This window comes from Fusarium coffeatum (genome assembly GCF_003316985.1).
Source record: "Fusarium coffeatum strain FIESC_28 chromosome Unknown BRIP53273_contig_20, whole genome shotgun sequence".
Lineage (NCBI taxonomy): Eukaryota > Fungi > Ascomycota > Sordariomycetes > Hypocreales > Nectriaceae > Fusarium > Fusarium coffeatum.
The window spans coordinates 16326-42190 of record NW_022157818.1 but is presented as its reverse complement, the minus strand read 5'-3'; the positions used below and the strand labels follow the sequence as shown (position 1 = coordinate 42190).

General features: G+C 49.8%; 6 protein-coding genes across 6 annotated transcripts; 3 read left to right on the top strand and 3 right to left on the bottom strand.

Moving 5' to 3' along the window:
* Window positions 1-230: 230 nt before the first annotated feature.
* On the top strand, window positions 231-4739 carry FIESC28_00680 (uncharacterized protein; the record flags this gene model as incomplete). Its single annotated transcript, XM_031154831.1, has 1 exon — window positions 231-4739. One exon carries the CDS (start codon window positions 231-233, stop codon window positions 4737-4739), a length of 4509 nt encoding a protein of 1502 aa, XP_031021085.1.
* A 917-nt stretch (window positions 4740-5656) lies between these two features.
* FIESC28_00679 (uncharacterized protein) lies at window positions 5657-7276 on the bottom strand (the record flags this gene model as incomplete). The annotated part of the gene is made up of 3 exons (XM_031154830.1): window positions 5657-6850; window positions 6916-7106; window positions 7156-7276. The coding sequence occupies 3 exons, from the start codon at window positions 7274-7276 to the stop codon at window positions 5657-5659; spliced, it is 1506 nt and encodes a 501-aa protein (XP_031021084.1).
* A 4929-nt stretch (window positions 7277-12205) lies between these two features.
* On the bottom strand, window positions 12206-13457 carry FIESC28_00678 (uncharacterized protein; the record flags this gene model as incomplete). Its single annotated transcript, XM_031154829.1, has 5 exons — window positions 12206-12265; window positions 12314-12434; window positions 12493-12918; window positions 12979-13048; window positions 13097-13457. The coding sequence occupies 5 exons, from the start codon at window positions 13455-13457 to the stop codon at window positions 12206-12208; spliced, it is 1038 nt and encodes a 345-aa protein (XP_031021083.1).
* A 2409-nt stretch (window positions 13458-15866) lies between these two features.
* Window positions 15867-17251, bottom strand: FIESC28_00677 (uncharacterized protein; the record flags this gene model as incomplete). Its single annotated transcript, XM_031154828.1, has 2 exons — window positions 15867-15957; window positions 16062-17251. 2 exons carry the CDS (start codon window positions 17249-17251, stop codon window positions 15867-15869), a joined length of 1281 nt encoding a protein of 426 aa, XP_031021082.1.
* Window positions 17252-17653: 402 nt separating this feature from the next.
* Window positions 17654-19470, top strand: FIESC28_00676 (uncharacterized protein; the record flags this gene model as incomplete). Its single annotated transcript, XM_031154827.1, has 3 exons — window positions 17654-18189; window positions 18246-19290; window positions 19348-19470. The coding sequence occupies 3 exons, from the start codon at window positions 17654-17656 to the stop codon at window positions 19468-19470; spliced, it is 1704 nt and encodes a 567-aa protein (XP_031021081.1).
* Window positions 19471-23094: 3624 nt separating this feature from the next.
* Window positions 23095-25614, top strand: FIESC28_00675 (uncharacterized protein; the record flags this gene model as incomplete). The annotated part of the gene is made up of 2 exons (XM_031154826.1): window positions 23095-24349; window positions 24401-25614. 2 exons carry the CDS (start codon window positions 23095-23097, stop codon window positions 25612-25614), a joined length of 2469 nt encoding a protein of 822 aa, XP_031021080.1.
* Between the last annotated feature and the right edge of the window lie 251 nt (window positions 25615-25865).

The window sequence follows — 25865 nt, the reverse complement described above, 5'->3', positions numbered from 1 at the left end:
TACTTATATTCCCGTTTTCGCGAAACCGGTTTTGGCTTTCTTTTGACTTTTGCGCGCCACGGTACCTGCCATGCATTCATGACAAGTGAAGGCATTCACTATCTATCTTCTGAGACTTGCCGTATTCGTCTTGGATCATTGCATTGTTGGCCTTCGTCCTTTGGATCAACATTCTCTTCTCTTTCTCTTGTTCTTTTCATCATCTCCATAATCACTCTTGCACTGCTAACATGGCAATCTCATCTCAGCCGTTGACCCGGGAGACCGCCAATCCCAATGCTGCGACCGCAGCCGCCTCGGCGTTTTTGCGACGGGAAACAACGCCATCTCTTTCGTCAGCGGCAGCCGCAGCCGCTCTGAAAGCTCGACCTACCACGCCTACCAATGTATCTCAGGTTCAATCGAAGCGAGTTGCGCGCAGGAGTGCATCTGTGTCGTCTACTGGAAGTCGGGACAGGAGGAGTCGGGAGCTCCATCGATCACCGAGTGCAAATTCTATGACAGAAAGGACCTTCCGTTCACCTTCGCCATCACCGGCGAGGAACCCTGTTCCGCAACCCCAGGATATTCCTCCCGTGCCCAAGATTCCTCAGAACGACCAAAGTAAACCTGACGGAAAAGTTTCAGCTCATAAGAGGGCAACAAGTCTACAAACTCAGTCTTTCCAAACGGCGAGCCAAAAGATGAAAAATGGACAAGGGTCATGGTTCGGCGCAGCTACAGCTGGAGACTTGTCTAATATGCGACGAGCCACTGTAGCTGATAAAAGAAATTCGGCAGACTTGCGTCCAAGTAGCCCAAGTTCTATCAATTTCTCGTATCCCCGTTCCATGACTGATTCATCGGATACGGCAAGCGATGCGATGGTATACGATCCAAACTCGAGACGGATGGTTCCCCAAGCACAGCTTCTGATGCAAAAGCAAAGCGTTCGGGACGCATCCGAAAAGCCTGTCCGCAAGCACAAGCATGAAGTCTCCAGGAGTGGTAGCCATCTTTCTAAGGGAACAGTAGGGCGATTGAAGGGTACGGCTGTCGAACCGGGCTCTCCACCATCCAGATCGACACAAAGCTCACCAGCTGCCCATGCGGCAGTTACACGGCCTCATGCCCAGGTCAGCCAGACCAAACCAGAGCCGTATTCTGAGATAGAATCTGATCTTGAGTCTGAATCTGGTGTTGAACGTGGTGCAAAGCCCGAGACAAAGGTTAACTTGCCCGAGGAGCCAAGAATGGATGAGTCTGACCTGGAATCGGAAGCCGGAACCTCCAGGCCAAAAGAGGATACTGTTACGAATCCACCTCAAACTGTCAGGTCTGAATCATTCATTAGGAAGCGTCCGTCTGTTGTGCATGAAGACCCTGAGTTGGAAGAAGAGAGTCAGCCAGTCGAAGCAACCATCTCCAGAGAGCACCCAATGGATGGAGTAGATGCAATCCCTGTGAAATCTACCTCTCCCCATCAACAAACGCAGGCTTCGACCCCAATAGACCACCAGAGCGACAGCATGCGTCGAACTCGTGTGCATTCTGAAAGTCCTGCTCGCAGCCCTGCTCGAACAACACATTTTGCGCCAAAGACGGATCAACTACTGGTCAGACACGAGCCGCCTCCACGGTCGTTGTCACCCCGAAAGTCTGCACTCAAGTATTCTAGTCCTCGCGATGTCTCTCCATCAGAGGACGGCTCAGACGCCTCCGCCGCTTGGTCAGGCATGGCCCGAGAAGATTCAGATATTACACGAAAGAAAAGTGTGCGCGTCAGCTTTGATGATGGGAACACAGCAATCATGGGTGAGCCTGTGCCGGCATCTGATTCAGATACATCGCAATTATCCAGCCCCCAGTCAAGGAAGTCCTGGCATAGCATCATCGGACGGAACAAGAGAGACTCGATAACCCTGGACGAAGAGGAAACGATGACACCGCGCCCCGCCCTTCCCTCTTTTGGAAGTATTCGTGAGAAGAAGACCAGAGAACCCGAGGAACGACCACTGGTGCGGCCCATGGAAAGATCAGCATCACCCCCAGTCTCTTCAAGCTCAAACCCTACGGATGTTGACAATCAATCCCCTTCTGATTTGGCTCAGTCTAGTGATCAAGCTATCGGATCCGTGTTGTCACAAGAACAAGCCTCTCGCAATGAGGCCAACACTTCTAGATACCGAGAGCCACTACCTCCTGTGGTCACATCTGTTGACAGCCAAGGGTATATCAGTAACAGTGACATGGAATCTGATATTGAATCTGATATCAGCAATCCTGGAACCCAGGCATCCATAGAGCCTGTAGCTGAAACCCAAACCACAGTCAACGACCAAGCCAGTCTGCCTGATGGCAATTCAGAAAAGTCTAGTCCCAGCGATAATATACCGACGATTTCAATAATACATCCTAGTCCGCGGATGCCCGACGAGAGCCAAGCGGAGTCGCCCTCGGACTTCTTCGATGTCCCTGGAGGGTTTTCCGCAGGCACAGGCGCCGACACTGACAGGAAGGGAATATCGGACGACAGCAAGGAGTCAACACCGATTACTACCCGCCGATCTTTCGATTCAACTGGTGCGGTATCTTCAAGTTCTCAGATGCATGACATTCAAGAAGAATCTGAGGAATCAGATGGAAGCAGCATTTACAGTGATGCTTATGAGGACCTGTCCGATATGGAGGGCGATGGGTTTTTATCACTAGATGCGGTCGTTGACAGCCCTGTCGAGCCCGCAGTCCCTCAAAAGGTTTTGGAGAAGGCTATGGCCAAATCTAGAGAGGCCGATGCATCCCAGCAATCCTCGCCGGCAAAGAGTATCCCGCCAAAGCCTCTACAAACACCTAACGACTGGGAGACTGCGAAGGCGTATTGGAGGAGCTTAAGTCCAGAAGGTAGGCGTCAGCTTGAAAAGGAGGCCATGGAGGATTCGGACGAGGAACCCATTCCAGAACAAGCAGTACGTCGACCAAAGCACAGGACAAAGACTCAACCAAAGGAAAAGACTGTTCAAGAGGCTGTTCAAGAGCCATTGGAAGATAATGAAATGTCTATTTCGGAAAAGCTTCGCGACCCCAACCGAGTGTATCAAATCCAACCGGGTACGAGCTGGCCCCGTCGTGATGATGAGAAGCTTCGGGCGCAAGCTTCTACTTCAGATAAGACGAAGTCAGTTGCGGGTGGTAAGCTCCGAAAGTCTATGCGAGGCGCCGCGGCTCCCGCACCCGAACATTCAGAGCCAGCTCAAAATGGAAGCAGCATGCGAAAGTCTATGAGATCCGGTGCTTCCCCGTCGACTCCGCAGGATTCAAACGGAGGCCATCTACGCAAATCTCTTCGCCAAGAGCCTGCAAATACCGCTACTCAAGACACTGGGATGCGTAAGTCGCTCAGAGCGAACGGGTCCACAGCCAATGGCACCAATATGGCTTCAACTCTGAGAAACGGAGCCCGGCCGACATCTTACCAACCTGCAACCACTTCTGAACCAGTTAAAACACAACGTCGGACACATTCTGAAGACAGAGGTCCTACTATGCGAAACGCTACGAAGCCAACTCTGGCACGCCGAGGATCCGACTCCAGTGAAAGCAGTTTCCGTCGCGCAAAGGCTGGAGGTGGAGAAGGGCTTGGTTTCCGTAGGACGATGAGAGGCAGTACACAAGAACCGGCAGCAACGGCAGCAGCGTCGCCTCAAGAAAGTGCTCGGGCAAATAGCCGGTTCAGCTTGCGATCTCTGTCGCCTACAGGATTTAGACGCAACTCTAACACAAGCTCGCCTCCTCCTGTTGCGATGGGTAGTCGTATGCGTCAATCGCTGCGTTCCGAACCAAGTGAAAACGGGTCTTCTCGCATGCGTGTCTCTGGCTTTGGCCGCCCGGCTAAAGCTAAGAAGTCAAAAAGCGGCAGTCGATTTGACGATTCGAGCGACGAAGATGAGTCTCGTCCAGCTTTCCGCAGTCGATTTGTTGATTCCAGTGACGATGACACTCCTTCACCCCTACCAAAGCACAAACGTGTACCCAAAACAATGCGGGCTTCGGCTTCGAACAACGCCGCGGCCGCTGCCATGAAAGCCCCTGTTTCTCGTGCTGGCGTCGAGGACTCCCCTGATCTTCCAGACAGCGATGACGAGGAAAAGCAGACACAACCAAGGATCGCTTCCAACGGTGCAGCGTCTCGATCTACCCCCGTCCTCAATCGAAATGGGTCAGGACGAGGCAGCTTCGGGGTGCAGACTGACAATGTCGAGAAAACGGATGCCCGACCAGGTCATAAGCGGCGAGGCAGCTTCATGTCGTCCATTCTGCGTCGTAAGAAGGATCCTTCTGATAAGATTTCTCGCAATACGAATGAGAGTGCATCACGAAGAGATACTCATCTAGAGCGAGCACCAGAGCGTCTTGCCGTTATTCGGAGCAACAGTGAGGGGGCTGCTCACAACCCACGCCTGCAGAAACGTGGGACAAACTGGCCTCTTCAAGACCACGAGCAGGCTCACGAAGAGGAGGATCACTTCGACGATGGTTCTCAAAACACATACGTAGTGGATGAGGAGAAGAGGCCTTCAACTGCTGGCGGTGTCGGCCGATCTCCTTCATCCCCAACAACAAAGACGGGCTTCCTCAAGCGCCGCAGTACTTCTCATAGCCAAATCGGTTCCCATGCTAGGTCCGATAACGGTTCAGAAGTAGGCACGCCCAAGAAGAAGAAATTCGGAACGCTGCGCAGAATGTTCAAGCTTGACGAATGAGTGATATCTTCTCACCATACTTTACTACCCTCATGGTTTTTATAATCAATAATTGTTACAGTGCAACGCTTCATCAATCATGTCATTCCTCTGCGTATCACACTCAAAAACACTCGCTACAAACATCCCTTTTGTTTCATAAAACATTGGTGCGTTTTTTGTTGCTTTCGATAATGCGCCATCGACAGTTCTTGGCTTCGTTCACGAACTATGGGCTCACTTTGGATGAATTAATGGATGGTTAAAACGGTTGGATAACATACAAGGTGCAAACCAGGATTGAGAATGGGCCGAGCATAATATATAGTAGTTATTTATCTTCCTCTTAGGTTTCCTAACTGCAACATAAGATACCTCGTTAAGCCGCATCCTTACACGTCGCAACTGATACTATTACTGTTGGTTTTAATGTCCTTGAATTTACGTCTGACACGATGTTACGCCGATAATTGGATATGTTAGAAGGCATTATTTTTATTCTTAATAGCACCGCGAGCATACTATTATGATATATTGCTTTTAGTTCTATATGGTATCACCCAACTCGTTCCCGTTGCCTTTCCTATCTGTATCTGTCCATCTGAAGTTGGTCGGATTTAGCTTCGCCGTCAACGCCTTGCCCCCAAATCGTTCATCTATCTAGAAAGAACCTTTTATGTAGCTTTCAAACCTGGACACCGCAGCCAGAGATTACCAAATGCAGTCAACCTATCAGATGGAAATGCAAACCGTAGACATCCTCATGTGCCCGTCAACAACTCCATAGTCACGCACTCCACGTCTATAAGGAAGTTTGTGTACATTCTCCTTAAGAAAGTCGAACTTTCGTTTAGAAAATCGTCATGCATAGACGCTCCAAGACCTCGCAATAAGTATATGCAACAGCAAAATATTGGTTTTGAAAGAAGTGGTGAACACTAGTTTTTTGATCGCGATTTGTCACTGCCACGTGCCTTTTCACGTTCAAGTAGAAGCGTTAGCTGACTTTTTGTGCGCCCTAAAGGTACACTGGCAGATGTAGTCGGCGGAGTCGGAGTGAAGCGAGCATCGAGAACAGAGGGCTGGGGTGGTACAGCCGGAATGGTATGGTGCTCGGGTCGTGTGTGATCGATGCTGCTCAAGTCCGATGTGGATCCAAAACCAGACTGATCGAGAATTGTGCCTGCGACAGCAACATTGGATGTTGACGAGGTGGCCTCCGTGAAGAGCCCTGGCGCTCTGATGTTACTTTGCGACTTTGCTCGGTCGTGTCCTCCATGAGACTGGGATCGAGCCATATAAGGCGGATCTTGGCTCTGATTACTCTCCAGGGATCCGACTCCGAATGTCGATCTTGACGAGGTCGTAGACCCTCTCCGCGATCCATGATTTGAAAGGTTGATGAGAGACCGAGCTTGAGGAAGCACTCCTTTTTCGCGATGAATGCTACTGGGTCGATCTTTCGAGGGCGACGGCCGTTTTTCCTCCTCTATCACATCACTTGCTACTTCGTTCCTGTATGATACCGGCCGAACAGGTGCAGCTGGTTGTTTCCCACGTGCTTTTGCGCTCATCACAGGACGCTCCTTAACCGTACCATTGCTTTGGCTGCTCGTTGGTAGGTCGTGTTCCACACTTGTGCGGGTATTGGGAGGTACAAGCCGCTCCAGAGCGGCATTTCGTGACCCGCCAGATGTTCCAAACCCAGCTTCTCGAATTAAGGGTTCTGCAACTGGAGTCGTTTTCGATGGTGTCATTTTCCTATTAGCAGTGGGTGAAGGAGTAAGCTTCTGTGGAGATGGTACAGCCGTTGTTTTCTTCTTCGGCGAAGCCGCTACATAAACGGGTGCCTCAGATGCTGTTGCAGCTGTGCTTCCTGACGATGGAATCTCATCTTCATCTGCGGATTCATGGGGTGACACAAAGCGAGCCGTGGGCCGCGGCCCTGATGTTGACGGCCCTCGGGCTTTCTTCAAGATCGGGTGAGCTGGTGGCGGTTTTGAGGCACTCGAAGATAGCGTTCTCAATGCCGAGTCGGTAGGTTTTGATGGGCGGGACCCTTGAGGTTGTGGTGGAGGTGGGGTCGCCTGTGATGCAGCAGCTTCCAGAATTTGTTTGATTAGGGGGGGTATCTACACTGTGTCAGTTGGTGAAAGGGGTAGGGTTTCTTTTGGCCAAAGGCCTCACTGCTACGTACATCGGGTCCTTCCCATCGGTTTGGTGGTCCCTTGAGGGGGACAAAAGTTGGCCCAACAGAGATCTCTTCGTAAAGTTTGGCTAGGGCGCTGCCTTTGAGAAACCTGCGATCACTTCCCCATACGTGCCACCAAAAGTTCTCGAGCCGACAGGCTGTCGGATCCTTAAGCTTTTTGTATGTGGTAGTGTACACTAAGCAAGTGTGAGCTGTATTCAAGACGTGTCAAAGTAATGAGTTTACCATGCCAATATTTCCAAACTTTTTCAGGAGGCACAAGAGGGAATTCAGCAACCTCCTTATAGATATTTTTCGAGTTCGTGACAATGCCCTTTGGCAGAATCATAGGCATATTTGGATCCATGGTTGGAGTTGCGAGTACCGGCAGGGTCAGGTTGCCATGCGTAAATTCTGCGGCGACAGGGTACAGACTTGTAGAGAAGAGACTCGGTCTGCAAGTATGCCCTTGCGGTTTCTTGATGCAGTGTTTATCGACGGCTACAAATGAAGCATTGTCGTTTCAACAGTGATGGGTAAGTGATCGGCGTGCAAGTGACTCAATGGCGCTGAGTGATTGTGGGCGCACAATGTCAGTGATCGATGAAAGTCGTTCCTCTTTCTTTTCTGCCGCTTGCAAGGAACATAAGGCTTCAGTGCAGTTGCCTTGAGATCTGGGAGCAAGGTAAAGTAGATCGTGGTAGTGGGTGATTGTCGAATCGGCGCAGTCGTCGTTCAGATTCGCCTGAGCTCGGCAACACCAAAACCCGAACTGAGAAGTGCAGTAGCTGACAGCAATTGAGGGCGCACAAAAAGTCCGGGTTACAGAACCTTTTGTCTCTGTTCTTAGTTTGTTTCCTCACGTGGGTCAGTAATTGTTGATTCCTTCCCACAGAAACACTGTTGCAAAAAAGAGCTTCGAGATGATTTGCGACTCGTAAGCTCGTGACGCAAAAAATTGGCTTCTCGTGTGTGAAAAAAGCGGCGAAGTGATTTAACAGTGGACCTTGTACTGATGAAGCGAAACAACTTTGCTGGGTGAGACTCAGGTGGTGTTGCAGTAGAAAGCTTAGCTCAGCGCGAGCTTTTAGTTGCAGATGGTATCTAAATCGAGAGGGCCGTTCGAATACATAAGTGCTGTGTAAGTGTAACAAGGCGTTCGGAACTCTTTTGTTACATCCGCAACTCGAGATTTAACAATTGAGAAAGTCTGCGGGCTATGGTTAGGAACACATGGGACGAAGAGGGATTGGGTTACAGATGTAAAGAAAATTTAAGGGTCCAAAGGTGAAAAAGTCAGTACCTGCTAGTGAGCCGGCGAAAAAGACGGTGGAGAGCCAGTGGAGGAACTGATGATAATGGCTGAAGATATCGAATACTTGCAGCTCAAGCTCATGGGTAGGATCCGGTCTAGTGAAATCGTCGGGCCGGGGTATATGAAAACTTCAATAGCGGCGGCGGTGACGTCGGAGTTGGTAGTCGACACCGGCCTCAAAGGTGAAGGGATAAGTTGATGTATTCGGGTATTCGAAAGGCGCTCACACTTGATGCCGATGAGTTTCGGAGTCGATGACGCTGCCGGCGAAATAATCTTGGAAAACACCCAGAGAGAGGAGGAAGATAATAAGTTCGATATGTCGCCGCAGCCTCTATAACAAGGTAGGCAGGCAATTATGGTTTGTTACTGTCGGCCTGTGACGAGGTAGGGCAATTGATGAAAAGGAGCTGGTCGGCTTGTTTGGCTAATAAGACGGCGGCGAAAGACGGTCAGTTACCCTCCGGAGAGGCCGCTGTTTCTCTGCTTCGCTGACCGGTCCAGGCCAAAATGATCCAATTTTTGATGAGTGAGTGCCCTGTCGACGCATCAGAGCCTCTGCATCGATTAAAAGGCCAGGGGTCAAGGTCACAGTGACAGTGACTTATCAGCCAGCAAGTTCAGTCTATCGCTTCGATGGAGGTGAGTTGAGGTGAGGGATGGCTCTGTAAGGTAGTATGTACCTACTATAGTATGTAGTTGGTAGTGGAGATTGGTACCCAAAGTAAGTACCTGAGGTAGACACTTGTACCTAAGCTGTCTCGTAGTTGAGAATCGAGAGGTGCTACCAGGTCCTTGCTACGAATACATGTATAGGAAACCTAACCAGGGGCACGCAAAGGCCACAACTGAAAGGGTGAAAGACAATTCGAATGTGGAGGAGAGAGATGTTATGTTTATGTTTATGTTGATCTGATTTGATTCGATTGTCGGTTGAGCTGTTCCTTCCCCAGCTTAGCTCCAGTTCTTCCCTGGGACCTTCAGGCTCCGAGTTTAGAGGTTGACGGGCTGACGGGTTCCTAGTGGCTGGGTCATAGGTGCTGTATCTCCCATACCTAGCCCACTAGATCGCCTGTAAGTTACCAAGGTACGGATAGTGGAGGCTACCTAGTTCGGGTCCAATGGAGGCAGGTTACACTGGAACCTGAACTACCGCACACGCGGGCACCCCTTCCTACCATGTGACGTCGGGTGTGTGCCGAGCGGCTGAGATGGACGGAGTTGAGCTTTATATGGAGGATATCTTGCATTGACATCCAATCTACATTTGCAATAAGCAAGGTACCTACCTAGATACTTACCTAGTCCATGGCTGACATTGAAAAATGACGATGATCCTGATCCTCAGCTTCATAGGTATCTGGATTTGCGTGGACTTCACTGCAGTAGCCCATCTACAAGGTACTTATACGATACTGAACACCTCATTTCTTTCCGTGTCATCGTGTCCCGGTGGCTGAGCCTGGTAACAGGGACAAGGACAGGGACCTCAGCATCAAGATCACGAGGCCATTATTGACATGAGATATCGCCAATCATCAACTTCCGAGTCAACGACATGACATGCTGTACAGTACCGTACCTGTACTGCCCGGCTGTATGCAGGGCGAGCTGTCGTTTTGAATCAGGACCTGGACGGCCTACATGTTTCGTGCAGACCGAGCATGATAGGCAATTAAGCAAACTCACCGCCTTGGGTCGAGGACAGAAATTCATTGAACAAAGACTTGGTCTTGACAAACTTGACTGAGCTGGATATAACTACTCGGATACTGGATATCTTGCAGTAATAAGCCATCGTATGGAACTAATGGTTACTGGACTTGCGAGTTTTCAAACTCGAAACAAGCATTGCGCACACCCAATGCACGCGCTTTGCGGCTCTCTACATAGGTATATCCTGTCTCTTATCCCTTGACTGCTGCAGGCAGTTCCTGACTCGAAACCACCCAATACGGCACGATCATCGATCCTACCGAAACATGGCCTTCACACCCAACAACTTCTAGAACAAATTACTTAGCGACTCAGTTGGTAAATGCCTCTATATTTGTTGGTCTTCTGGCCACTCAGAAACTGAACCCCTAACATTGTCTGACACAAGCCCTGACATTGGATGGCCAGCCATGCAATCGTAATCCTTAGGGTTGGCTGGACTGAGAGTTTTACCGGGTTTCCCCTCCATGCCGGTTCAACCCTTTCCTTTCCTTTTTCTATCGTCGTTCCTTTCTTTTTATTCCTCTCCTGCCTTTCCCCTTACAGAAGCGTCAATTTCTTCGAGTCTTCTGATCTGTTTCTTGGCGGGGTCATTCGTTGCCCAGAACCATTGTGGTCGTGTGACGGACCAGATCAGCCACCCAGTACAGGATCCATACAATACGATACGATATTGATCAGACTTTGTTATGGGTTTCCCCGCTTCGCGATTATTCCTTGCTTTACTTTTCACGAGATCAATCCAACCCAGCCCAGTGTCCTCTTACCTTGAGGACTAGGGCGACCATCGACTCGTTCCTGGAAGCACCTGACGTTGAGATGATGAAAGGAGGGGTTCAGAGTCAGCCACCCCGTCAACCTCTACAGTACATAGATATCTCGGCCGACAAGACTATTGAAGTCATAGCACTCTGCCTCATAATAGGTCAAGTGTCCGTGCCTAGGACTGAAATGGTTGATATCAGCAATACCTAAAGTCGGCTTAGAGAGGAACGTCGGCTAACTGTGGAGAGCTCAAGCTTCCTGGAGCTCTATTTGGGGCGGGTATAATAGAATCCAAGACGGAAGCCGGCCTACTGCATACATAAGATAAGTAAACACGCACAATCCATCTCTCTCACTCAGATTATCGTTCGTTTACCCACGTGTCCAATACTTCAGTGTAAGGTACCACAAAACGAATCTGACCATCCATTATCCAGCATCGGATTGACAGGTCCCCCCCCACGCTTTGAACCACACCAAGCTTTGTGGTTGTGGGGATCCTTGCTTAAGATCCCGGGACTGAGCTTCAATGGAACATGAGGGGTTGTGAATGATCAAAAAATAAACTACTAGCTTCCTATCTCATCATTGTATGCCGATGCTGACTTGCACCGTCTGGATATAATGCACCTTGCTGCTCAGAAGCTACACACCTAAGTCCCTGAGGTAATGTAGAATAGCTATCTGTACAAAGTACCTGCAATTGCCCAGTCCGCTCAAATAGCCTACCTGCCCAGGGATCGCCATCTTACTGTACACCAGATTGCAGGTCACATTCACGCACCGACACACACAAATTACATCCACTGTGGCTGCATTCTGGGCGTACAGGGACCCATTGCTAATGTACTGTAACCACTATGTATGTACAGCACAGAACCCGAGTTGAATGGCCAACACTAACCCACAAGGGCAGCTGTTTGGCTGTACCGTGGCCTCGGAGTTGACGAACATGCTGACGTCTCAATAGATTGATCTTGTTTCGGCAATACCGCAGGTTGCATCCGGGAATGCCATGGATTTTAAGGTGCGGTGCAGCCATCTGATCTCGGGCCGTGTCGCACAATCTCAATATTTCTGTTCGAATACAGGTAAGTACCCTTCATTTCGCGGCATATACCAAAATTTGGTCTGAGAATACACTACCGAGACTCGAGCCTTAATGCATAATTATTGTCACGGTGAATAACTCCAATCAAGCAGGTCATATCATCCGGACTGCTTCTCTCCGATTTCATAATGACTGTATAATGGATGGTTGAGTGTTATAGGCACTTTAACAGGATTAGAACACCCAAATGTTTGAGAAGACATCGCAACATGTATATTGAACCAGCTATGGTCGCAATACAAGACGTGATTAACTGAATTCCAGGGTGCTCGATATGTCGGTATCCTGCTATCCTATCATTAGATGTATTATCGAATTCCAAAGTCGCTCGTGTAAACTAGAAACAGTGCAATTTTGACCGAACTCCTTTTCGTTTTGTTGCGCAAAGTTTAGGTAACTGTATAGCCGCCATCAACCCGGATGTCGGCTCCTGTCACATAAGAAGAAGCCTTGGAGCGGTCAGTCGTGCATTCACAGTGTCGTGTGGCAGAACTTACATCAGATAGAAGGAATGCCACGGGTCCCATAAGATCTTGGGGCTGTCCCATCTTGCCTTGAGGAATGAGCGAGGTCCACTTCGCTTTGAGATCGGGGTTGTCGTCGAGAATCTTCTGAGTCCTATAGTAGGTGTGTCAGCCAAGCGGCTCTTGGGCAAAAGGCCAATGATATATCTTACAGTGCGGTTAACATGTAACCGGGGGAGATGCAGTTTACTCGAATATTTGCCTGAGCCCACTCAACGGCCAAGGAAGCAGCGAGATGGCGCACTCCAGCCTTGGCGGCATTGTAGGGAGCCTGTGGCTGCGGAACGTTGACGATGGAGCCAGACATGCTACCAATCATGACTATGCTACCAGGAGCCTTCCTCTGCATCAAGTGCCTGGCGACTGAGGTTGCAAACAGGTAGGTGCCGTCGACATTAACAGCCCAGAGCTTGCGAAGACGGTCGATAGGGTAGTTAACAGCTTCGAAATTCTCTGTGAAACCAGCTGATGTGACCAGATTGTCGACTTTTCCGTGTTCCTTAACGACCTCGGCAATACATGCCTCGACAGACTCAGGATCGGACACATCGGCATAGTGAGCCGTGACCTTTGGGATTCTATAAGAAGTGAGCCATTGATTTTGTCAAACAAAAAGCTTCGAAAACTGGTGAGCTTACCGTCGAGCTCGAGGATTCTCCTTCTTGAATTCTTCGATGATCAAACTGGTCTGCTTCTCGGCCTCCTCCTCTACAATGGCATTAGAATCCTATCCTTTCACGAGGTGCAGTTACTTACTGTTCATATCAACAAGGGCAAGGTTGGAACCAGAGAATACCATTCCCTGTCCCATGACAAGACCCAAACCGCGCGCTCCACCAGTGACGATACCAACATGGCCGTCGAGCGAAAAGGTAGGCAGGGTGGGCTTCACATACTGGCCACCAGTGCCCGAGACAGGCTCACTGCTGGGGAGCTCATGGTCCTCGGGGTACTCAACCTCGATCTGAGGATCAGTCTGGGCGTATTTTCCCGGTTTGTCCTGACGAGGAGGGAAATTGTGAAGCTTTCGCACAGCAGGAAGGGTGAAGGCAGGGCGAAGAACGGACGGGGCAGCAGCACGACGCGCACAGAGGCGCAAAGCAGGTGCAAAAGACATGGCTGACGAAGAAATTGAAGACGTCACGGCAGAAAACGGAGGTGAAGAGGAAGGAAAGAATCGAGGAGATAGCGGAAGGATTTTGTCTTATGGATTTAAAATGAGCAGTGTGTGCCAGCTGCCAGCTGCCAGCTATGAGCTATGAGCTCACTTGAAGTGGCGGTAGGGAGGGAATGAAGCTGAAGCTTCTCCTCTTGGAGTTTGACGTCGATGGTGCAGGGATTAGCAGTGTATGATTAGCGCCCAGGAACGAAACGGGGAAAAGATATGCTGATGGTATAATGATGACTGAGACGCAAGTCAAATTACGAACAATTGAGGGGGAGTTAGCAGAGGAGCTGAAGTGGGAGAGTTGATTGGTATTTATTCTATTTCAATTGAGCTGCACGGTATGTAGAATAGAATGTACGAGACTCATCTGATTGATGAGTACTTCTATTTTTACAGTATACCTGGGTAGGTACTGCCTGCATGCTGTAGCTGTAGGTCTACCATCTGGAATCTGGAAAGAACAGAAGATGGATGTCAGCTATTCTAGCTCCCCACTTGCTTCACCGAGAAAACCAAGCTAGATGGAAGGTGAACCCCCACCCCCACCCCCGGTCCGTCCGGCGCGGCTTCCTTTCCCCTGGATAACCCCCGGGACCGCATCTTGAAATCCACAATTTCCATCTCGAGTCCTCAATCCTTGCGACAGGATGCATGGATCCAATTCAGATGATCCAATTTGTATCAGCAACGACGGTCTAGAATTCGAATTCCCATCTTACTGTCTCCTCTTACCAAAACAAATGAGTACATCACAGTCCAGCACTGCCCAACCATCCGTCCACCCACCCATCCATCTGCAAGCCATGACCGTGATGGATGGTACTGCCCCGCCCCAGGCATCAACTTGAAGAAGTTTGTTCAAGGATCTGGCCTGGCTTTCATCTAACTGCTAACTTCGCGACTATACTGCAAACAGAAAAACTCTCGATATCTTAGCAGAGATGAATGCTAGCTCCAATATCAACATAGTTGGCAGGCAGCAACTTTTCGACAATTGGAACCCAAGCCTACTGCACTGTATAGGTAGTCAAGACTGTACAAGTCCGATCGCGGTAGTGGATAACCCCTGAACACTTTAAACGATCCCGGGTTCCCATTTTTGGCATCTGGTGTGGAGGTCACAGAAATTCTCCACTGGATTAACAGCTTCCCCAACCAAGGAGAGGGCATGGGTATCGATACCCATGGAATTCACCTCCCTCACTTCCAATGATCTCTGCATTCTCTGCCCGTGGTCGCTTCTCTGCGTCAACCGGCTCCGCTCGACGGCATCAGGAAAAGCTTCCAACACGTTCTAGACAGTCGTCGACATCGCTCGTGTCCGGCCGAGTGTTTCAGAGCCGCAACGTTCTACTGTATGATCGGTGATCGAGACACTGGCAGAGCCTGCTGGAGAAAGAAGCAAAGATGTACACGCGGCATTGGGCCAAGAAAAGCCATCATATCATCATGTCGTTGGCGAGGCTATTAAACTCGGTGTGTGCATCTGCTGGCTGTGCACCATCTCACCATTCGGTATACCAAAGCTGGAGATTCAATACACGATAGTTTACTGCAATGCATAGTAGTCACAGCACCGATCGATCGAATCTAACGTATCTCTCTTGAGAAGAGAGAAGAGGAAATTAAAGAAGAAAATCATAGAATTTGACAGATCTTGGTTAAATAAGTATGATCGTCGGGTCATGAGGACCATTGCTGAGACGACCAGACCGGTCGTCAAAAGCAAATTCGACCAGGGCTCTCTGTTCTAAAGCCGGCTAGAAACTGTCTGCAACCAAACCGTCTTAAGCGAAGGCAATGAAGCTGGGCACTGTTAGCATGTCACGGGGATAGCAGAGTATCTTTCTCAATGTGGGGCCTATCATCGTCAACAACAACTCCGCCGTATTGCACTTTGTTCCTACCATAGTATATGCAATGGGAAAGTTCATGACCAGTGTGATCAAGTATTTGCAGCACCTGGCACCCTTACCATGGTGGCCAGTAAACACGCAGTTATCACGTCTAGATCAGCGTTTGTAGACTTCTATAAGTTCTACTGCTGCCATAGGCCACTTATTCTATGGCTATAGCAGAATATCTGTTAGAACAGACTTGCTCCACAATACTGTGTCTTTTCAAGTAGGTATTTTTATTATTGCAGTTTTGTTTCTTTATCTAAATATGTAGAAATGGTCAACATTTGGCTCACCATCGTCTAATAACCTCACACTTTCAATCGAGTGATAGTTGCGTTTCCTGAGTTCCATGTCTTATGCTTGTTGACAGTAAGCTTCTCCGTCGCTTGTAGGCTTTCTAGTTCACTTTGTTGAATTCTAAATCCACGCGTTGGTTATATTTGTTTTGGCATTCGCTTTATGCTTGCGCATACTCCTTGTTAAAAGCTCTGCCAATAACCATACGTCTAATCTCGGAAGTACCGGCACCGATTTCATATAGCTTAGCACTGTATATGTGGTCAGTATACTGCTTGGACTGTGTGTATTTGCGTCGAAGTCATTTCGGTCTCTTCATGACTGGGACTCCGACTGCGTGGAGGGGTAAACTTACTCTCGAAGTAATCTCGACGCAGGCATCTCCTCAACATATCCCATTCCACCCAGAAGCTGGATGCAGTCAAGTGTGCATTCAGTCGCTCGCTCTGCGGCATACAAGATCGCTCCTGCGCAGTCTTGTGTGCGGATCAAGCCGTTCTCATCCACCGCCTTGGCTGTTGAGTAGGTGTATGAACGAGAAGCCTGAAGTTTGGTGTACATGTCTGCCAGCTTGCCTTGAAGGAACTGGTTATGGGCGATAGGCTGACCAAATTGCTTGCGCTGGTGTGTAAAAGGCAGAGCAACGTCGAGTGCGGCTTGCATGATACCAAGGGGCCCGGCACTCAACACCAGTCGCTCCAAGTCAAGACCCTCCATCAGGACTCGCACGCCTCCGTTGACCTTACCGAGAATGTTCTCTGTAGGCACAAAAACACCGTCAAACATGAGCTCGCCGGTGTTGCTGCCGCGCATGCCCATCTTGTCAAGCTTGCGAGCACAGCTGAAGCCCTCGGTCTTTGTATCCACAATGAAAGCAGTGATACCCTTTGAAGACTTCTCCGGCTCGGTTTTTGCGTAAACCACGATAAAGTCAGCGTCAGGTCCGTTGGTGATCCACATTTTAGATCCGTTCAGGACATATCCGCCATCCACAGCCTTTGCTGTTGTTCGCATGCTGACAACGTCACTGCCAGCGCTGTTCTCAGACATGGCCAGCGCTCCGACGCTTGTGCCGGCGATAAGACCGGGCAGATACTTTTGCTTCTGCTCGGGTGATCCATTGAGCTGTAGCTGGTTGACGCATAGCTGTGAGTGTGCTGCGTAGCTGAGACCGATTGAACCAGAAGCTCGTGATAGCTCTTCCATGACGATGATGTGTGCCTGGTAACCCATAGCGAGACCTCCCACATCCTCGTCGGCCGTAATGCCGAGGAAGCCAGCTTCACCCAGCTTTTGCCACATCTCTGCTGGGAAAGCATTTGTCTTGTCTGTCTTGGCTGCTACTTCCTCTGTGATTTCGCGGCGAGTAAACTCTTGCACTCGCTCTCTCAACTCATCTAGCTCCTCATTTGAAGGGGCCTCGAAGCCTTTGGGGTGTTTGGATGAGTGCAATCGTGACTGAATAGCGGGGAGAGTTACAGCTGGACGCCATTGACGGGCGACGACTGGGCGCGCCAATGACCTGAGTGTTCGTACGCTTGCCATTGTGAAAGCTGTGCTGTGGAGAAATATGAATGAGATGGGATAATATCCAGAGGTCAAGAGGATAGATATGAATGTCAATACGAATATTCTCTTTTCTTTGCTCTACTTTTCCTTTCTCCGTTTGATGTTGAACCGACCGAGGGATAGAAACGCGGCCAGCAAAGGCTACAATAGCCGCGTTGGAGACACCCGGCTCTTCGCGGCTTCTAGCGGCCGGCCCGCTTACCCCAGGTTTTCGACGTCACAAGCCTCGGCCTTTTAGCGTAGCCCGCGTCTCGGCTTTGGAGAATTACAGTACATTACATTACAGTGAGAGAGCTTCATTTTCCCGTCCATTTCCCTTGAAAGATGCTCATCTTCTTCTCATCGTAGATCCTCACGACCCTCAAAGATCCCACAGAAATGACTCTATCACGTTCATCTCGCCAGGCGTTGCTCCTTGGTCGACAATTAGGTCGCCAGAGCTCTCGCTCACAGAAGCGAGCTGTCGCAAACCTCACTCCACCACACCAGGCCAATGCCATCTCAAGGATTCAGACTGTCGTTGATCCTTCGTCAGAAGAGTTCAAGGAGAATGAGAGGCAAATGAGCGAGGTCATGAGCCGCATGCAGGAGCTTGCCCGCAAGATTCAAAAGGGAGGATCTGAGAAGGCCAGACAGAAGCACATTGAGCGCAAGAAGATGCTCCCCAGAGATCGAGTTACAGCTTTGATCGACCCTGGAACTACGTTTATGGAGCTCTCTCCCATGGCTGGATATGACCTTTATCCTGAGGCCGAGGTACCCGCAGGTGGTATCATCACAGGTGTGGGTGTTGTCGAGGGTGTGACTTGTGTCATCGTCGCCAATGATAGCACCGTCAAGGGCGGTACATACTATCCTATCACAGTCAAGAAGCACTTGCGCGCCCAAGCAGTTGCCAGAGAGAACAAATTACCGTAAGTATATGAACAACGGTCTCGTTGTGAGGTCGCCCTTGACTGACAGCTCCCAGATGTATCTACCTTGTGGACAGCGGCGGTGCCAACCTCCCCCACCAGGCCGACGTCTTTCCCGATCAGAATCACTTTGGTCGCATCTTTTACAACCAGGCCCGTATGAGCTCAGAGGGTATCCCCCAGATCGCCGTTGTTATGGGCCCTTGCACAGCTGGTGGTGCTTATGTCCCAGCCATGAGTGACGAGAGCATCATCGTTCAGGAGCAGGGCCACATTTTCCTCGCTGGTCCTCCTCTTGTCAAGGCGGCGACCGGAGAAGTTGTCAGCCACGAGGACCTGGGTGGTGGTAAGATGCACTCATCTGTGTCTGGTGTAACAGATTACCTGGCCGTGGATGACGCTCATGCCGTGGTCTTGGCCCGGCGCTGCATCAGCAACCTGAACTGGCCCAAGAAGTCGCCAGAGACACAGGCTCCCAAGCCTACATACTTGGAACCTCTCCACAACCCTGAGGAACTGCTTGGCATTGCTACAACCAACCTGCGAAAGCCTCTTCCCATCCGCGAGGTCATTGCGCGTGTTGTGGATGGCTCTGAGTTCTCTGAGTTTAAGCGTGACTTTGGCACTACTCTCGTGACTGGTTTCGCCGAGATTTACGGCCACAAGGTTGGCATCGTGGCTAATGACGGTATTCTCTTTGCCTCGTCAGCCGTCAAGGGTGCGCACTTCATCGAGCTTTGCTCGCAGCGCGGTATCCCGTTGGTTTTCCTTCAAAACATCTCTGGCTTTATGGTAGGCTCGCAATCGGAGCGGGATGGTATCGCAAAGCATGGCGCTAAGTTGGTCACGGCCGTGGCTTGTGCAGACGTGCCCAAGTTCACTGTCGTCGTTGGTGGCAGCTACGGTGCTGGTAACTACGGAATGTGTGGACGAGCTTACAGCCCGCGATTCCTATGGATGTGGCCCAACGCCAAGGTTGGTGTCATGGGCGGCGAGCAATTAGCTGCTGTTATGGAAACTGTTGGTAAGACAGTTGATGCAGGCTTGAAGGAGCGCATTGAGAAGGAGAGTGATGCTACATTCTCTTCTGCACGGTTATGGGTAAGTCGTGACTACACTGTCTCTTTTGCACCGAACCAGAAACTAACACTTTAACAGGACGATGGTATCATTCCTCCCCAACATACAAGACGATATCTGGGTCTCGGTTTACAGGCTGCTATGGGAGGCAGAAACGAGGTCAAGGCGGGTGATACCAAGTTTGGAGTCTTCCGGATGTAGATTGCTATTTAGAGTTAAATAAAATAATATGTCAAATCCGAATACAACCACCACATGGAAGGCCTGGCCCATCTGCATCGTGGTTGGTCAATGATCATCATCCTCGCTGATAGAGGTAGTGTTTGGTTCTTTTTTTTATGGTTTTGTTGTGATCTACAAAGTCTTGGCTGTAAGTTTGCACAGAATTAGAGTCCATGCAAGCTTCATTGTACGGTAGTTTTGTATTGTCATACAAAATTAATTATCCCCATGATGGATGTCATCGTATGTTTTTGTACATAATTCCAGTTGACTACCCTACAGACACATCGGAAAATAGGTAAGAGGTCAGATTGTCAAATTGAATGAATGATCGACATTTGCCAAGACCCACAAATCGATGACGTGAAAAGTTCAATGCCCCCCACTACGTACAGACTTGAAACACGCCAAGTAAGTTGAGGGCGATGGGAACCTTGTTCAAGCCATGACCCGTCGCTTGTCAGACTTGCACATTGATTAATTGTCTATTAATGCATGCATTTTATTGCATCAAAAGCCGCAGCCACGTTTGCTTTTCCTCAATTTGGGTTGTGATTCATAAACAAATATCCTTCCGTACTCCAGTAGTATTGCTTTTGTCATGAATCAAAGGGACAAGATGGCACAGTAACGGTAACGGCTTTTCCGGGTACCATCTTGACCAATCAATTAAGTGGTAGATTAAAGTCAGATCTGGTGAAACACAGCCTCCGTCAATTGAGTTGAGTTCCGAGGGTCCTTAAAAGACAGGATGATACGATTTGAGATGCAAAAGAAGCAACACCAACACAGCTACCTACCGCTTAATGGCAACTCTTTCCGTTATCCCGAAGCACCATGGTATCAGGTAACATAGACCGGCGCAGTATGGGATAAAAACCCTCCTGGGCCGAGGATCAGAGAAATTAAAGGAAAGGAACTCTGGCCATATAAATTCGCGCATGACCGCAGCTAGTGCATCAAACAAATTGAATCTCATTAATTAAGCTTCAAAGGAGCAAATCCGATGTGATCCTCTATTGTATGATCCGAGCGAGGGACGGGTACGCGTTGCCGCGTATTCGAAGTCCCACCCACAGCGTGTTAATCTGGCGGGACGATTCGGTTTGTCCAGCTGTACGGACTAGACGGATAAGGATCGTGAGCTGCCTCATTGTACGGATAGGTGTGGAGTTTATCAAGGCTGAGCTCAACGCTTGGCTCAGAGAGTGGAGGAAACAAAATAATGGATTCGGCCAGTTATGCTTATGACATGATGGGGCCACATTGCGTTGACCTACCTGAGAAAAAGAAAGAAAACGAGCCTACAGCATACGGGACAAGTTCTAATTACAACGTACATGCATGCGGGCAACAAGTGACGGAGCCTGAACCCTAGAAATTATCCGATAGAGTATCTCGTGGCATATTGGCGCTGGTGTTGAGAGCAGAGATGATATTGATCAGGCTAGCTGGGTCTCGGCTGCAGGAACATAGCACGCTAGTGTTTCTCCTAAGACATGTTTGGCATGGGATCGACCTAGCCTTGGGCACGTTCTAGGGGGTTTCAACTCATGATATCCTTTCTTAATTGGTGGGACTGACTGCGGACGGTTGACAGCGGGTATCTTGAGACAGGACGAGGTCGAGGAACCAGTAGAAACAGTGGCTCCAAGGTGCCCGTCTTCCATGGATGTCTCGCCTCGTGCGAAGAACATGCATGGGATGGGATGGGACGGATCATTCCATGGGCTTATGGGGAAAACGGCCTACCGTCAACGGACGGACAGAAACACCCTTTCGAGAGGTCACGACCGCTACCCCTTCATCTCTGTCCCCTTTGTCTGTTCGCTCTGTGCTCTGCGCCAGCGATTCTGATCTTGATCCAGGGCCCCATGTTTGAATGCTAATTAATTAGTGATAAGAAGGTATCCATAAACTAATAAAGGTCATGGCTTTGATAGCAGGGTGAGGTCAGATCGGAGCTATTATTTGCTCTGTTGTCCAGTGCGGGTAGTTCTTGTTTCGTGCTTTCCTTGCTTGACTTCAAGGGGTCCCAATAGCCTCATCACAGGGCAGGTAGGTACCTCTCAACCTTGTCCAGGCAGGTTGCACTCCCGCCTCTTCTTTCCATTTTCACTCCAGCTCTCCCCTCCTCTTCTCGCTTCCGCTCCGCTCCTTCCATCTTGTCTCTCATCACCCGCACTTTTTTGTGCCTCTCGACAAGCCTGCCTCGACCCAAGCTGTCGTCGTCTGCGCCGCATTACATTCGTTCGTTACACTTTGATTCTTTTTCACTTGTGCCTTGCCATCCCAGTGTCAAGCACACTTTTCTTTCTAACTTCTTTTTTATTTTTATTTTTTAAATTACTATTTTCGGTCTCCCCAGCGGATAATAAGATCAACGTTCTATTTTCCCTTTTTTCTATTGTCTGGCTGCTTTGAGAGTTATATGAGCCACAAAAGAATTTGACGTTTAAAAAAAAGGGCAATAGCGAGCGACAAAGTAGGAGCAAGAGCAAGAACAGATAATTCAATCGCCTCATCACCCGGCGCCTTCCTTTCGACTAGGTACCGGTATCTCATCGATCCGAACTTCCATTCACAACCGTTATCGTCTCGACACCTGGAGCAACCTCAAACCCTCCAGAAGCAACTTTGAAACGCGATTCGTCCAGCCTGGTAACAAGCCTGATTCACGCTTCCCGTCTCAACTGTCACAACGACGACCACTGGATTTTCGTCTTTTCTCTCGACGCTGGACCACTGCATCTGCTCTTCGTATTGATCTCTTTTTAAATCGCTGATTGCGAGCCCCTGTGACGTATCAATTTCTGGCAATACTGGTTTGCCTATTGCGACACAGCTCCGCTTCGGCTTGATTCGTCACACCTGGATGATCTCGTAGAAATCGCGACCTTCTTTGGTATGTTTTCGACTTCGCTGCTTCACATTTTCTGAGATCTTGCGATTCCAGAGCTATATTCATCATCTCACTTCATTTCTCATTTGTCGTTACTTATCCTTTGTAATACTAACTTTGTGCAGTTCATTTCATATTTGCGTTGTTCGACATTTGCGAGGTCTGGTTCACCGTGCAACAAACGCTCATTTTTGGTTCGATTCGTCTTATCTTCTTCCACACTCGTTTCTTTCTCGTTCTCGCTTTCGTCTTACATATTTTTGTTCCCGTTTGCGGATTTCTCGTAAAGCCAACCTAGCCTGCGGCTGTACGACTTGCTCAATCCGACATTACTCGACTTTTCATGCTGCAGCACGACAGTTCGGATAGAACCCCCCCTTCCACCACATACGAACGCTGTATCAGTGCTTCTTGACAACATTGAACTCGAGCGCTGCAAACTGTCGGATACCCGCATTATTCTACCATTTCGAGTTCCGGCGACCCAGCGGCTTCCTACATATAGTTGAACCGCATATAGGACTTCCCAAATCTCTAACCGTGTGACACTATTTGAATGAAATCTGGATTTCGCATAAGGGGACCAGATGAGTCGACCGTATGATGGAAGAGGAGCAGACCCAGCCTCTGGGTCTGTGAGAAGAGCACGGGAGAGAGCACAAGGTGGATATTCGCAACATCAACACACATATTCTGACCCTATGGAAGACGATCCGCCTGGGGAACTGAGGGCTCCCCCCCGTCGACCCATGGATGGCAATACTATGGGACAATCAAGGGTTCCGAGATCCAAACATGCCATAGACAGAAGTGCAAACCCTGGGGTCACTATATCTCGACCCCAACCGGTACCTCAATGGCCTCTGTCCGGCCCTCCCATGGCTGCTATGAACCAGCCCGATGCCGAGCCATATCGACCGCCCCCTGGACGACCAACACAGGCTCCCCAACGACCTCCTCGACCCAGTCAAGTTCCTTCTTTGCTCGACCAGTCTCGACTTCAGGAGCCGACTCCCGTATTTCTTACACCGGAAACCGACGACTACCGCTCTTCAGTTCCCCCATCTCCATCTTCGCGAATGACTGTGTCCAGTCTCGGATCCGTTCCTGACTTTCCAGAACCCAACCAAACTTCAGCAGCCAACAGACGAAGCGTCAATCTAGGAGCTCCAAGAGCAAGCGCTAATCTGGGCCCTCCCCCTTCGTCTCGCCGAGGCGTCTCTTCATTCTACTCACGCGCATCTTTTGTGTCGCCCATTCCCGAAGAAAGTCTCAACTCGCGATCACACGGTTCATACGCTTCAAGTGCCGCCATGCCCGATAGTTGGCCCGGAGGCTCTGGGCCCGGCAGCCCTTCATTTTATGATGATGGGGCTACCGAGAGAAGCCAAGACTATGTTGAGGATGATTTTCACGATGAGAGTAAATTGGTCCGCAGTGCTAGCATCGGGAAGAGAGGAAAACCCTCACTCATTACTACCAAGTCATTTCAGATGGAACCTGACCACCGGCCTGCGCCGTCACCAGTCCAGCCCTTTGACTCTGGGACAGGGTATGTCGATGCATCCACAAGCTCCTCAAACACTCTTCCTATGGCGAAAACACCGACCCCTGGGCAAAACGCCCGTGACAGTCTAAGTCCGGATGCCATCCTGGGCGCATTTGCAGCGGCCAGTGCGACCAATTTGACGGACTCGCACGTGCCTGCATCCTCGCCATCTCCTCAGCCTTGGAATCGCCTGTCAGCGATTCGACGACCACCGAAGCTGGACATCGATGCTGTTAGAAAAGCGGAGGAACGAGGCAGTATGACGAGTTTGCCTGACTTGATCCGACGGGCCACCCGACTTGCAACTATGATTGATCATGGTAAACGGCCAGGAAGCCGGTTCGACAACCTGAATGATTTCTTCGACGAGAAGGGCCAGATGCGGGGGGGCGACAAGGAAAACTCAGGTAAGGGGATATCAGTACATGACAGGCTGTCGTTTTGCTCATTCGTAATAGGTTTATCAGATATGCTGGCAGCATTTCCTCCGCCCGCACAACCAACAGGTCGACAGAGCCGTGGCTCTTGGTTTCGCACAACATCTTGGCCTCTTGCACCTGGCCCTGGACGAGGCGATGGCCCATCACGAAATGGTGTAGGCAGAAACACCCCACCCGACGAAGGCTCAGGTAAACGACGCCGGCGTTGCTGTGGCCTCCCTGTTTGGGCATTTGTTATCTTGTTGATACTGCTGTTGGGAATTATCGTGGCTGCTGTGCTTGTTCCCTTAGAGTTCTTCGTCTTCAAGAACTTGGGAAACCATGACAAACCGCAATCTGCACTTGCCCAATGTCAAGAGTCACTCAAGTGTCAGAACGGTGGAACAAACATTATGTCCCAGGGTACTTGCTCGTGCATCTGTACAAATGGCTTCACCGGCTCAGATTGTAGCGCGGAAGGATCTGATGGTTGCACCATGACAGATTTGGGTGGCAGTCTCAGCAACGTGACACTGGGCAAGAACATTCCACGTCTCATTGAGGATAGTCAGAAGAACTTTTCCATTCCCTTGTCCGGTACCGCCATTATGGCCAAGCTGAACTCTCAAGAGCTCTCTTGCATCGCCCAAAACTCGCTTGTCACATTTGACGGCGCAGCTGCGCGCAAAAGGAATGCTTTGCTGGAGCAGGACGAACACGAGGCGCCTGCCGCTTCCCTGGTACCCCGTATGCCCGAATCTGCTACTGCCATTGTCGTATCTTCAGAGACTGCAGATCCGACCAAGCTCATTGTTGATGAAGGAGACCCGGACAAAGTGCCCACTACAACAGGGACCGCTGGAGGTGCAACCAAAACGTCAGCTACCGCCGTCCCCTCACAAACGCAGAGCCCAACGAACAAGTTTCAGATCACGAACGAGGTTCTCGACTTTGCACGGGTTGCCGTACTTTTTGTACTGCAACAAGAGAATGTAGATAGTGCTCAAGATGCGCAGTCCAGCATTGACAAGTTCTTCGCCAAGGCCCGCAAAGATGATGGGGTACTGGTGAAGCAGGCCGAGAGTGTTAGCATAGGCGATAAAAGTTCAGTGGACCTGCTGAGGTACAAGATCACGATTGGGTCAGAAACCATTGGAGGGAACGCGAAGCGTCATTTGTCATCTCCCAAGACCACTCACACATATGTGTCTGTTCGACACCGAGCAGTTCATGCTTTGAGACAGCACAGATGAGCTGAGATGAACAGGGAGTGAAGAGTGGTCGCTGTATATAACGTGCGAACTTAGGTAGATACGCATTTCGCGATAACGGAGCCGGTTTGTTGCAGTGCCTTGTTCAGCTTATTCTTTTTACCAAGGCTGGCCCGTGGCTGGTAATGAGCGAGGGTGTCGGGCTGGGATTGATTGATGAAAAGGAGAATGAAGTAAGAAGCGAGCAGAGAAATTTTGCATAAACAGTTCAGATCCCCCTTTTCCCTTTTACT